Source organism: Lactuca virosa, chromosome 3, assembly GCF_052849685.1.
Source record: "Lactuca virosa cultivar CGN04683 chromosome 3, Lactuca_virosa_CGN04683_v6, whole genome shotgun sequence".
Classification (NCBI taxonomy): Eukaryota; Viridiplantae; Streptophyta; class Magnoliopsida; order Asterales; family Asteraceae; genus Lactuca; species Lactuca virosa.
Genome location: NC_136428.1, coordinates 54,721,592 through 54,735,452, shown reverse-complemented (window position 1 = coordinate 54,735,452; position 13,861 = coordinate 54,721,592). Strand labels below are relative to the sequence as shown.

Genomic DNA, 13,861 nt, shown 5'->3' with positions numbered 1-13,861 from the left:
CTTGTTTCAAGACACTGGAGGATATGATAGTGCGCGCTGGAGAGAGGGTGATTGACTTGGAGATGGATAAGAAGAGGAAATTGCATTAGGTTTAGGGTTCAGAGGGTTCGGGCAAGACGCCCAAGGTATTTTATACGAGATCGAGAGGCCAGCAGGGTCGGGGCCGCTGTAGCATGTGCGGCAAGATGGGCGATGGAGCTTTCAGGGGTGGTGGTGGTTCAGGTTGCTATAAGTGCGACAAGATTGGGCATTTTAGTCGGGATTGCACATCCACTACCAAGGACCGAGCCTAATTTTCTTCCATTGCAATTAAAGGGGCCATAAAAAGTCCGATTGTCTGAGTCTAGCAGCGGCAGGATCGGTTGCAGCTCCCGCTCCGACAACTTTGAGGATTACGGATGGCCGCCAGGGCAAGGCGGATGCGCCTGTTGTGAGGAGCAGGGTTTTTTCAGCTGACAGTCGAGGAGGCTCGTGCAACACCTGATGTCGTGACGGTTATGTATCTTCTCCTTGTCTGTTTATTTATGCTAATTTTTCTGCTTTTATCTGTGTGTTTTGTTTTAGTATCGTTCCTTTAGAACGGTATATTTGCTTTGGTAATGTTTGATTTAGGGGCTAACCGATCTTTTGTATCTCTTACGCTCAGCAAGAGGTTTGCCGATGCTCCAGGGGAGTTAGATTGTCCACTAGAGGTTGAGATTGCCAACGATTGTCCTGTACGAGTATCTAGGGTTCATCAGGGTTGTCTTATTTAAAGAGTTGTTCCGCGAGCGATTTCCGATCGATTTGGTTCCTATTCCCATGCATGAGAGCAATGTTATAGTGGGGATGGAGGTCATGCTTCTTCAATTCTTCCTCCTCCTCCTCCTCCAGTGATTCTTCCTAAGTCATGTTTCCTTCAAGCTAAAAAATACGAAGTTACTCAAGTTGTATTGGCATGTAAACATCAAGATGGAAAGTATGTGTGTGCACATGTTCTAAAAATGAAATCGTACATTGACAGATTGGGTATGTTGGGTGTCGTTTTCCCAAGGGAGCTAGCCATTGACTTGGTTCTACTTTCGCTTCCTGAGTCATATATTCAGTTCATTAAAGAATACTATATGACTGACCACGATGTGACCCTAATTGATCTAACACATATGTTGATTGTTGCTGAAGCAGAAATGCTTAAAAGCATAAGTGAAGTGATGCGGCCTTGTCGTCGATCTTTGGTTTGCTCTTCGATCTGACGTAAGGAGGTATCTGCAAGGTCACACGAAAGAACAGCCGTCAGCCGCTTTCCGGGAGGAGGCTCCCGGAAGAACGCTCTGACGGTCAAGTTAGATAGGGTTTTTGGTGTTTTCAGGTGATTGCTCTTAGAGAAGATGGATTACCTTTAGGGCTTCTAAGTGTGCCATTTTATACCTAGCGATCCTGCTCGTCCGTACGGGACATGATCGCTTTTAGGGGACAAGGTCAGAGGTGCTGATTGGAGGGTTGTGCGCCTCTTTATGTCAGAGTACTGCCATTGGCTCCGGCGGTAATGCTCTGACCCTCTGCCTTGTCGCTTGACTGTATCCTTTGTCTTAATGCTGGAAGCGCTTCTGGCGGGCGCGAGCCTTTTGCCGGGGCATCCTGCTCTTAGGGGCGCTGGCGGGCGCTGAGCCCGCTCCTCTTGGCGCGGCCGAGGCGCCATGTATCTTGGGCAGGCGTGACTTTTCCGTGCCGACTTAGGCACGTCATCAAGTCCCCCAGTCCAGTAGCCGTAGCGTTGTGTTGCTAAATACGACGTTCTGGGCTTGATTACTTTACACATGCTGCTTCCCTGTTCATTCGCCGTTTCGGTTTTAATGGCGACGTGACCGCTCATGATGGCTGGCGGTTACGTCAGCGTGTCAGTCATTTTGAATATCCCACCCTTTCCTTTTCCTTATAGAGGCGCTCATTATGCCTTCTTATCTACGTTTCCTTTTTCTTTCTACTCTTCTTCCTTAAATCCATTTTCTCTCCTTTCTTTCTATGGCGAGTCCCCTAGGCATCGTGCCCTCTGCATCTGAGTATTCATTTCTCGAAACCACTTATGGCCTTACTTCTCTCGATGGCGTGGAGTTTCCTTCACCAGGTTCTTCCATCCTTCCCCCCCCCCCCCCCCCCCGGAAAAGTCGGAATCTACCAGAAAACCCTAGATGCCGGCCTTCGTCTTCATTTGACCGATTTCCAAAAGGAGGTGCTCCAGAAAGACAGTTGCAGCGTTCAAATGTTGACACCCAACGCTGTAAACAAAGTTGTTGATTTTGAGATGATTTGTTGGGCTAACGGTTATCTTCCTGATTACTTTGTGTTTAAATACTTCTTCCGCTTCTGTTGTACTAGTGACAAGTTCACGTTTTCCGTTCGCCGGGGAGGACATACCCTAGTGCCCGACGGCCGGACACCCAAAAATTGGCAAGATCGGTGGCTTTGGGTCAATCAGGGCTTAGTGGGTAGTGGTCGTTACCGTGCCAACTCTTTTGCTGATACTACCCCAAAACTCTTTCCTCACAACCAGGGCGTGGCTGACTTCCTCAAGAGCATCCAAGTGTCCCCTGAGGACTACTCTGAGGCTCTTCTCTCCAGTGTGGGGATGAGTCCGTCTTGGAGACGTCGTGGTAAAATGGCGGTTTTCTTCCTCGTCGTGGATGGTAAGTGTCTGCATACTTGGTTTGTTTATCAATGTTAGGGTTTTATTATCTGGATATCTTCCCTTTTTGATTTTCCTTGGTGCCTCAAATTTCCCAGGCAACGAGTCTCCCTTGTCTATGGATGAAGTGCTTCGAAAATGCTACAGGGGGAAATTGGAGTATCGGGAAGTAGATTTAATCGATCGTCTTCCCCCCCCCTTGCCATTTGGACCAGCTTGCTCTTACTGCTGCTATGCCAACTCCTCCGTCGACAAGTGAGGGTCCGCCGTCTGCCGGGACAGATCCTCTTGCAGTTCGCCCCCTCTCCTCCGTTATTCCCTTGGGTGGTGTTCATACTACTTCCCCCGAGGGTGACGAGGACAACAAAGATGGCGTCATTGCTGATGTTCGGCAACTGCAGGCGAAGCGGAAGGCCGTTCTGGCCATGGGTGAGACTGTGAGCAGTGCACTTAATGTCGCCAAGCGAGTTCAGACCAGGCGCATCTTTTCTCGCCTTCTAAGCTCGATATCTTCGTCACCGGCACCCGTGGTTGTTATCCCTGATGATGACGTTCAACAGTTTGAAGGGATGGATGGGGCGCATAAACAGCCCACAGATCCTGTTTCGGTTGTTCCCCCTGTTACTACCAGTTCTTATCCTCCACAGGACCTTCGTGTGCCAGATCCCACCCCTGTTTCTCCCATCAAGAACATAGGTGGAGGTTCCTCAGGATCTTCCCCTTTTGTCCCCTCATGGAATCTTCACAATGAGTCTCGTCTCTCCGTTCGCGCTAATGCTTTAGAGTTTACCCGGCATGCCTTTACTCCTGCCACTGCTGCTGATATGGAAGCTATGGGTAGTCATGCCTTGTCCCATAAAATGTCCTGTGTCGCCGTGCAATCCATATTTTACCTTGTTGCCGGGGCTCGGTGCATTCAGACGCTCAACAAGATGGAAACTGTGCATGCCGGTTGTGGGGCTCGTGTAACTGAGTTAGAGCAGCGCATTTCAGAACTTACTTGGGATCTGCAGCGTGCAGATCAAAGGTATCAGCTTCTGGCGTCTGAGAAAGCTGCGATGGAGGAACTCAGGGCTAGTTTGGAGGCCAAAGTTGACTCTCTCTCAGGTTAACGAGGGCTTAATGATTCAGGTTGAAAGCCTTGAACGTGACGCAACCGATCATGATAGGGTAGTTTCTGACTTGCAGTCGAATGTAACTGTTACACAGCGTGGTCTGAACTGGTTGTTATAGGTGGGGTTTGTGCGGGTTGTGGACAAGCTAATCGAGCATCCAGAGTTTACTGGGGTGGTGAGCCTGATTTGTCACACTGCCTTTGTTGCCGGAGCTGAATCTGTACGTGCTGCTCTTACCTCTGCTGGTCATCCAGGTCTTGTGGATACCCCCGTTGCCGGCCCCACTACCAGTGTGAATGAGGCTCTCCTAGCGTTCGCTAGTATGGATCATGCTGCCTTGTTGGGCCTGGATGAGTTGGACATGCAGGGTGTTCGTGATCTTTGTGCCTTCTCTGGTTCTGACGGAACTCCCGAAGGTGTGGTGGATGGCAACAATGGGATTGATAAGAGCACTGTAAACGGTGGTGTGGGTGTTGGGAATGATGGTGGTGGTGGTGTTGGCAATGATTTGGATGCCAATGTTTGTTTGGGTGATGAGCGTAATGATGTAGTTCCTGAGCCAGATCGTGTTGATGACACTGTTGAGAATGCTGGTGGCTTGGAAGATGTTGTGTGTGGAGATGATGTTGCTAATGCTGGAGAGAATGAGGATGATGATGATGGTATGTTGTAGGTTTCGTGTGCTACCCCTATGGGCGTGAAAAACTCTTGTTTGGTTGTTATTTTGATGCTTTGCGTCTTGAACTCTCGTATGTGGTTACTTTTGTTTTTTGTGTATTGGTGATATTACCCTTGCTGTGACATTTGATGATATATGTAGTTGCTATGTGTTTATTATTCCATATGTCGTTGGTTGCTTAATTTATCGATGGTTCAGGGCCACGCACTAAGCGATTGACCTTGCTTTGCATAATGGTGATGCCTCGATTAATTCGACGCACTAAGCGTCCGCACGGACCAGCGTGTCGAGCCCTATGCATGTTAATCATAAGGCTTAATACTCTAAGTATCAAAGTTGTATGCCCTGGGTTTTAATATATTGTATTTAATACACTAAGTATTTGATGGGTTTGAGCCATAAGAACTTTCCTATGTGCACATGCAAACCCTAATGCTTGGATCTAGGTTTCTCTAATTGAACATGCAATGTTTCCAAGGCTTATAATGCTAGATTTAGAGATAACAATTGAATCATAGCACATGTAATCAGATCTAGAAGAATACCTTAAGTTGCTTGCTTGAATCTTCTTGTTCTTGGAGCTTAGAGTCACAATTGGCACTCCTCTAATGGCTTACAAACACCAACTAGCAAGAGGATGATTTGGAGAGAGGGGAGAGGTGAGAAAATCGGCTCTATGGTTACCAATGCAACAAGATGGCCGATTTCCCTTACCCATAGGGTCTATTTATACTATGAGCTTACATCCTTAACCCTAATAGAATATTAGGCCATAAGCAATCCAAAGATCCTTCTAGATATGAGGCTTGGACGAATTTAAGATATCATAACCCTAAAATTCGGCCACCCTAATGTCCATAAGGATTCATAGCCCAAAAACACAACTATCACACATTTGACAGTTTAAGCCCCTTTATTCAATTAACCTCTTTTAGTCACCAAATTAATTCCTAATTAATTTATGACTAATATTAATTAAATAATATTAGTATTCCTTTAATATATTATTCTTATAACATATTAATATAATAATACTCTTCTCTCTATATAAATCAACCTGTCAAGTTGCTATGGTGAAGGCAACCCAAAAGGACCATGCACAACCGGGTCAAGTATTTACCAAATATAGTTACAGGCTTAGACACTAATCCAACAGTATTATCGTTAAATGCACTAAGCATTACGATTGCCAAAATTTTAAGACTTAAATGCACTAAGCATTACGCGCGCTAATCATTACAAATTCAGTACACTAAGTACATATTTCGTCATTTTAATTGTTTAGATTTGTACACTAGGTACAAGGCGTTACATGTTGGGCATCAGAACCTTTTTTAGTGCTTACCCACTTGGGTTTTGACCTTGGCGTTTCGTGTTTTGTCGCTTAAATTACTTGCTCTAACTTCGTTGCTTTCTTGTGGGGGCTTTCTTCTAGAAGTAGAATTTCCTCAAATTCCTTGCGTTCCACGTTCTTGGAATCTGCCTTCCATCCATTGTCTCTAAAGTGTACGCCCCATTCTGGCTTGCTTCTACCACCTTGTATGGACCTTCCCACACGGGTCCTAGCTTACCCTGAGGCTGAGCCTGACTTGCCTCATTCTTTCTTAGTACATACTCTCCCACCTTAAATGCTTTTTCCTTGACTCTTTGATTGTAGTATCTTTCTGTTGCGTGTTTGTATGCCGCCTGGCATATGCTTGCCTTCTCTCGATTTTCTTCTAGGATATCTAGGCTTAGCCTCAGGTCTCGATAATTGGCTTCTTCGTCAGTGTGGCTTGTCCTTAGCGTGCCTGTCATCACCTCCGCTGGGAGCATTGCCTCCGCTCCGTACGTCAAACTGAATGGTGTCTCCCACGTGTCTGTTCGCGGGGTGGTCCTATACGACCATAGCACTGTCGGTATCTCTTCTGCCCAGTTTCCTTTGGCCTTTCCTAACCGCTTCTTAATCCCATTCACAATGGTTCTATTGGATACTTCCATCTGTCTGTTTGCCTGTGGGTGTGCCACTGATGTGAATCATTGATTTATCCCCTTGCTGGCGCACCACTCTTTGAACGGGTTTTCGGCAAACTGAAGCCCATTGTCACTTATCAACGTTTTAGGTGTACCGAACCTAGTCATGATATTCTTCCAGACAAACTTGATCATGTGCCTTCCTGTTATGCACGCCAATGGCTCTGCTTCGATCCATTTCGTAAAATAGTCCACAACCACGATCATATATTTTAACCTTCCCGGTGCTTCTGGGAAAGGTCCCACAATGTCTATTCCCCACTGATAGAATGGCCAGGGACTAGATATATTGGATAAGGGAGTTGGAGGATTCGCCTGGACGGGGAGAACACTTGGCACTCTCTACATGCTTTTGTCAGCTCTGCTGCGTCTTGGTGTACGGTGGGCCAGTAGATCCCCATCCGGAGCACCTTTCCTGTTAGATCCCGTGCACCCTCATGTGCGCCTGCTTTTCCTGCATGTGCTTTTCGCAACGCCTCTTTTCCTTTGGTCTCGTCCACGCATCTTAGCCATGGTGTTGTGAACCCCTTTCGGTATAGTTCCCCCTCAATTAGGGTGTATGAGGGTGCCTTTATGCGTATTCTTCTAGCTTCGTCATGACTATCGGGTAGGACACCTTGTTGTAGGTAATCTATTAGTGGGGTCATCCAAGTGGGTCCTGCTGTCGTAAGTGTGGCTACCTGGCGTTCCTCTATGCTTCTTTCCTTGAGCACTTCAACCAAAACCTTCTTTGATAGGTGATCAAAACATGTCGACGCTAGTTTGCTTAGGGCGTCTGCTCTCCTGTTCTCACTCCTTGGGATTTGCTTGATAGTGAACTCCTTGAAAGATTTGGTGAGCTGACGCACCGTCTTAACGTATCTTTCCATCCTTTTGTCTCTTGCTTCGAAACTTCCGTTAACCTGGTTGGCAGCCAACCTTGAATCTGTTAGCGCGGCTACGGCTTCCGCCCCCATTTGTTTGGCTATGCGTAGGCCGGCCAGCAATGCCTCATACTCCACCTCGTTGTTTGAGGTGTGGAAGTCGAAACGGAGAGCATATGTAACCTCTTCTCCTTCCGGGCTGGTCAAGATTAAGCCAGCCCCCGAGCCTTCCCTGCTAGACGCTCCATCGGTATACAACGTCCATTTTCTGTTTCCCTCTGGAATTTCTTTTACCGCCATGATTCCTTCTTTGATTACATCACCTTCTCCTGGGACTTCAAGCAGAAAATCTGCCAGCGCCTGTCCTTTGATGCTTGTCCTTGGCCGGTAACTGATATCATGTTCACCCAATTCGATCGCCCATTTTGCAATTCTTCCTGAGGTTTCGGGCTTGAGCAAGATTTGCTTAATCGGGCAATTCGTCAGGACCTCTATTTGGTGGGCCTGAAAGTACCGTCTTAGCCGTCTCGCGGCATAGGTCAGCGCTAGCACCAGCTTTTCCAGCGTGGGGTAGTTAAGTTCAGGGCCTTGTAGTGCTCTGCTCACGAAGTACACTGGTTTCTGTTCCTCTTCTCTTTCCACGACTAATACGGAGGATATGGCTTCGGCTCAAGGCGAGAGGTATACCTGCAACACCTCACCCGGAATGGGGCTAGCTAGCGTCGGTAGCTTATGTAAAGCTTCCTTGATCCCTTGGAGTGCTACCTCTGCCTCCATCGTCCACCGAAAATTACTTTTCTCGATGCATCCTTTCAATGTGTTAAATAACGACATCGCCTTTTCTACTGACTTTGAGATGAACCTACTGAGCGCCGTGATTTTCCCATTCAGACCTTGTGCGTCCCATAAAGTGCTTGGGGGCGGCGTTTCCATGAACTCGTCCACTTTTGCTGGGTTGGGTTGGATGCCTTGTCTGGTGACATAATATCCTAAGAACTGGCCTTCCTCCACTCCAAACGAGCACTTTCCCGGGTTCAGCTTCATCCTTGCTTTCTCCAATGTTTTGAAAGTCTCTTCGATATCCTGCAACATCTTTACTTCATTCTCACTTTTAGTGACCATATCATCGACGTATACTTCGATGTTCCTTCCTATCTGGCTTGAGAATATGGATTCGACCAGGTGTTGGTATGTTGTCCCCGCGTTTTTTAAACCAAAAGGCATTTTGGTATAGCAAAACGTGCCATGGTCGGTGTAGAAGGTTGTTCTCTCCTCGTCTTCCTTACTCATATGGATCTGGTGATACCCTTTATACGCATCTAGAAAACATTTTAGTTTGAAACCCTGTAGTGATTCTACCTTCTGGTCGATTTCCGGGAGAGGGTAGCAATCTTTAGGGCATGCCTTGTTAAGGTTGGAGAAATCGATGCACATGCGCCAAGATCCGTCATGCTTTCGTACCATGACAGGGTTGGCTATCCAAGTTGGGAAAACCGCTTCCCTCAGGATTCCTGCCTTTGTCAGTTTAGCCACCTCCGCGTTGATCGCCTTATTACGATCTCCCCCCTGGACCCTCTTTTTCTGTTTAAACTCCTTTGTTCCTGGCTTAATCATGAGTTTATGTTCAATGATTTGCCGGTCGACACCTACCATGTCTGTGGGTGTCCACGCGAATACGTGCTTGTACCGCCGGAGGAGATCAACGAGTGCCCGCCTGGTATGCCCTGGTAGATTGGGACTGATGCTGATTGCTTGATCAAGGTGTTCCTCATTGACCACCTCTTTCTCGTATGCCGAGTCACCCCGCGCTTTCTTGGTTTCTCTTGTTATCTCGGCTGGTTGCATGATCGCAAAGCACTGCAGCTGTTTTGGTGGTGTGGCCAGAATGGTGGCCGGACCTTCGCTAGTGTTGAACTTCACTATCCCGTGCATTGTGGACGGAATTGCGCCTAATTTGAGAAAAGCTGGCCTTCCCAGGATGATATTATGTTCTGCTGAATGTCGGATTACAACGAAATCGACCAGGACTGTCTTCCTTCATCGCTTGTCATGACCGGTCAGTGTAAGCGGTAGATGGATCATGCGTAGCGGCCACAGGCTGTGCCCCGTGAATCCGACCAATCGTCCCGTTGTAGGTCTCAAGCCGTCCTTCCACTTGTCTGGGAGGAGACAAAAACAGTGTTCGTAAATGATGTCTGCAGAGCTACCTGTGTCGATATACACTCTGTGTATGACCACGTCTTTAATAGAGGTCTGTATTATTAGGGGGTTGTCACCTGTCCAGCCTTTGGGTCTGGGGTCTTGTGCTGAGAATGTGAGTTCTTGTGCCATAGGCGTTAGGTTCTCCTGGTGTGTAGTTCCCTCATGTCTGCTTCTCTTGGATCGTATCATGAATATTTCCTTGGGCTGTGCACCTTCTTTCGGAGCTCCTTTGGCGTTTTCTGCATCAAATTTGGCGTGCAGGCTGCGTTCTATCTCCACAAGGTCTCCTTTGAGCTTTTTCTCCTCCATTTCTTTTTTTAGGACCGAGCAATTCGTAGTGTCACGCGTCTTACTTTTGTGGTATTCGCAGTATCGTCCTTTTGGTGCTCTCTCTTGCTGTTTGTTCGCGACTACGTATACGTCTGGGCGGCGACTCCGTCTGTCGTCTCTGACGAACGGCCTGAAGCGACCCAGCGGTATCTTCCCTCGCCCGAAGTGCCTGCCTCCCCCGAATGTTTCTGCGTAGGTTAGGTTAGGCCGCTTGACGGCCATGGCGTTCAAGTATGCTTATTTTGCTGCTTCACCTTCCTCCTGTCTTAAATATCTTTCCACCCTTTTGCTTTAGTTCAGCTCTTGTCTGTGGCTTTTTGCCCATGAGTTTCTGTGACAGAGGGTCGGGGAGGAGTCCCCATGTAAAAGCTCCTGCTATAAGGCCCTCGTCATGACCCGTAGATCCAACGTGGAGTTTGTAAACTGTGTGAAGTATTCTCTTACGCTTTCCCCTTCCTTTTGCTTACATCCGATGATGGAATGGGAATCGCCTTTATACTTTCGCAGTTGCATAAAGTTGGTAAGGAAAAGGTACTTGAGTTGGCCAAAGTTGTAAATGCTACCTGGGCGTAGCGTCTTGAACCACGTGCCTGCATTTCCGTCTAGCGTCGTTGGGAAGTACGTGCACCAGAAACATTCTTCTAGTTTTACCGACGTCATTGTCCATTCATATGTGTCAATATGAATGTCCGGATCGGTAGTACCGTTGTAAGTTTTCAAGTTGGGGAGCTTCGCTGTGTTTGGGATCTCGTAATCCAGCAGTTCCTTGGCGAACGGGGATGTGACACTCCGTGACAGGCAGTCCTGATTGGGGACAGTTAGCGAGCCCTATACGTTATACTGGTGGGGCGTGTTGTACGGTTGTACCCCAGGGTTGCCGTAGAATGCTTGGTATCCTGGGTTAGGACCATAGGATGTCTGCTGCTGGAATGGCAGCTGCAGCGAGTATCCCGGGTGTAGAAGTTGAGGTTGAGCCAGGGGCTGCGTTGGTGCCGGCTGCTGTTGACTTGTGTGGGTGGTCACTATAGGCTCACCCCATGTGCCTGTCAAGAGGTGATAGAATAATGGTGGTGCTACCATTTTTTGCGCGAGCGGCGGGAGCATCTGGGGTGTGCTCGTCGGTATCTGGCTCTGTGGTGACACGAGGAATGGCGGTTGGGTGTTTGGTTCTTGGCTCGCTGGCATCGTCGCTGGAAAAAACGGGAGCTGGCGATGTGCTATCGGGGTAACAAAGTGTGATGTTTGGTTTACCGAAAATTGCGTCGCCGTTGGCTGGAATGTTAACGGCATCGGCAAAGGTGTGACTAGTGGTACCGTTCCCATAGGTGGCCCCGGTTGTCGCGATGACGGTTGGATGATGGCTCCTATGCTTGTTGTTGACAGCGAAAGAGGTGATTGAGCTACCTGTTGAGTTATCGGAGATGTTGTAGTTAGAATAGACCTTCCTTCGCCGGTGGGTTCATTGGTAGCCATTATGGGCGGCGATGTGTCGTCCAACGGTGCCATGGAGCGTATAGGGCTGTTCTGGGTTCCCTCAACCCCATCACCGCCGTCAGACGCCATTGATTTTGTTGAAACAGTGGTTTTTGATTCGTCCTTCGTCACTCAAAACGGATGGTGCCAAATGATGCGACCTTGTCGTCGAACTTCGGTTTGCTCTTCGATCTGACGTAAGGAGGTATCTGCAAGGTCACACGAAAGAACAGCCGTCAGCCGCTTTCCGGGAGGAGGCTCCCGGAAGAACGCTCCGACGGTCAAGTTAGATATGGTTTTTGGTGTTTTCAGGTGATTTCTCTTAGAGAAGATGGCTTACCTTTAGGGCTTCTAAGCGTGCCCTTTTATACCTAGCGATCCTGCTCGTCCGTACGGGACAGGATCGCTTTTAGGGGACAAGGTCAGAGGTGCTGATTGGAGGGTTGTGCGCCTCTTTATGTCAGAGTACTGCCATTGGCTCCGGCGGTAATGCTCTGACCCTCTGCCTTGTCGCTTGACCGTATCCTTTGTCTTAATGCTGGAAGCGCTTCTGGCGGACGCGAGCCTTTTGTCGGGGCGCCCTGCTCTTAGGGGCGCTGGCGGGCGCTGAGCCCGCTCCTCTTGGCTCGGCTGAGGCGCCAGGTATCTTGGGCAGGCGTGACTTTTCCTTGCCGACTTAGGCACGTCATCATGAAGCAAAAGTGTTTGAAGGATTTGTTTCCCAAATTTCCATGGACATTGACAATGGCAACAATGGTAGTCCAGAAAAGGTTTCTCTTCCCAATGGAAAGGGATCGACCAAGGTCAAACCGTTTGACCATGTGGTAAAAAGAAAGACTAGTTCTGAGATAGTTCCATGTGCTAATCCTAAAAGGTCCATATGTTTCTATTGCCAATTGGAGGGACATTGGTTGCGAAGCTGCCCTGACTACCTGAAAGATGTTAGAGATGGTAAAGTCAAATCGTGTGACTCCACTTCAGGTACATCCATTATCTAACTCCATTATTTTCTTAAGTTCCTATTTGTAGATTCTTAATACATGATGTGATGATCACATTTTGATGTTTTGCAGGATCTAAGAGAAAGAAGGAAGCTTAAGAAGAGTGATTTGAGTCTGATCATGAGAGATGGATTTCAGTCGCATGGTTCGATGCACAAATTTTGGAAGCTACTCTTAGGAGTTATGATGACTTAGTAGATTGCTTAGGAAATGTCTAGAAACATTGTTTTCATATTTTGCATTGTAAGGACAAATTTTTCCGCTTATTATCAATAAAAGTGAAATTTTGATTTACCTAGTTTACTTTATATTTACTTACACTGGAATTTATGAAAATTGGTGGTTACATTTCTATTATTAGCAATGTTAAATGTGGATTTGATTCTTGATTATATCAATTGTGGTATTGTCATACTTAACCAAGTGAAAAGGAATTCTCACTGCCCAAGTTTCAATTTTATAGAAACTTGGAGTCATGCAATTTGAATAGTGTGATGTATGAGAATCTTGATCATTGGAAAATTATGACTAATTCGTTGATCATATGTTTATGTCAGTCAAGTGAAGGACTAAAGGATCTAGTACACATTGATGTGGACTATTCAGATCTGCCACAAAGGATGATAACTTTATTCATCATGATTTACCGATGCTTCAGTAAACATGGTTGTGTTTATAAGATTAAGCATAATTCTGATACTTTGAGAAGGTTCAAAGAGTGGCAAAATGAATAATAAGAATTTGTTAAGTAGAAAGATATATGTTTATCCAATCTAAAGGAATGGAGAGTACTTTAGTATCATGTTTTATGATCATCTTAATGATTGTGGAACCATGTCACAAATTGATCCTCGAAGAACATCTTAGTGCAATTGTTTGACTAAGAAGAGGAATCAAATATTGTTGAAATGGTTCAATCATGAGATGAGTCATACTTCGTATCCAATTAAAAAAATTTAGAGTCATACTCTAGTAACTACAAATCGTATCTTGAAGCTTGTTTCGTACTAATTAGGTTTATAACACCTCATGAAACATGGATTAATAATGTCTTCTTACTCTAGCAGATTGGAATCGGAAGTTGTGATGTTTTGGTTAAAACAAAGGATAAGCTAAAGACCAATTATGTGAAGTGTTTTCTTGTCAAGAATCCAAACTAAGTTTTGGATATTTTTTTTTCTCGTCAAGGAATGTGTAACGCTCAGTCCAGGTATTATTTATATTTTGGTCCCTTATATGTTGAATTATTACTTTTGGACCTTATGTTCGCAAGGTTAAGGGAATAAGGGACCGTTTCTGCCAATTTTGGATTTTTGGAGGCAGAGCCCGAACATGGGGTGTTCCCCTGGGGAACACACGGCGTTCACGTGAAAAGCGTAAACACAAAAATTTAGGGTTAACCCCTATATAAAGAACATTATGCCCTAAAGTCCAGCCACCCTCTCACCCTTAAGCAGATCCCACGAAACCTTAATCCCTTGTTTGTGTGTTTTGAGCCTAGAAGACCATTTTGGAGTGCATCT

The 13,861-nt window shown here is 46.5% G+C and overlaps 2 protein-coding genes across 2 annotated transcripts; both read right to left on the bottom strand.

The window, feature by feature from the left end:
• Positions 1 to 5,887: 5,887 nt before the first annotated feature.
• LOC145163530 (uncharacterized) lies at positions 5,888 to 6,436 on the bottom strand. The gene has a single exon (XM_079082366.1). The coding sequence runs from the start codon at positions 6,434 to 6,436 to the stop codon at positions 5,888 to 5,890; it is 549 nt and encodes a 182-aa protein (XP_078938492.1).
• A 284-nt stretch (positions 6,437 to 6,720) lies between these two features.
• Positions 6,721 to 9,264, bottom strand: LOC145163529 (uncharacterized). The gene is made up of 2 exons (XM_079082365.1): positions 8,020 to 9,264; positions 6,721 to 7,782 (listed from the first exon to the last, which is right to left on the bottom strand). The coding sequence occupies exons 1-2, from the start codon at positions 9,262 to 9,264 to the stop codon at positions 6,721 to 6,723; spliced, it is 2,307 nt and encodes a 768-aa protein (XP_078938491.1).
• Positions 9,265 to 13,861: the final 4,597 nt, after the last annotated feature.

Bases quoted from the DNA above. Each gene is read 5' to 3' on its own strand.
- LOC145163530 (XM_079082366.1), bottom strand. From the start codon at position 6,436: ATGGAAGTATCCAATAGAACCATTGTGAATGGGATTAAGAAGCGGTTA.
- LOC145163529 (XM_079082365.1), bottom strand. From the start codon at position 9,264: ATGCACGGGATAGTGAAGTTCAACACTAGCGAAGGTCCGGCCACCATT. The intron at 7,783-8,019 runs GTATACCTCTCG...ATCTTGCTCAAG, and splicing joins TTCCGGGTGAGGTGTTGCAG to CCCGAAACCTCAGGAAGAAT.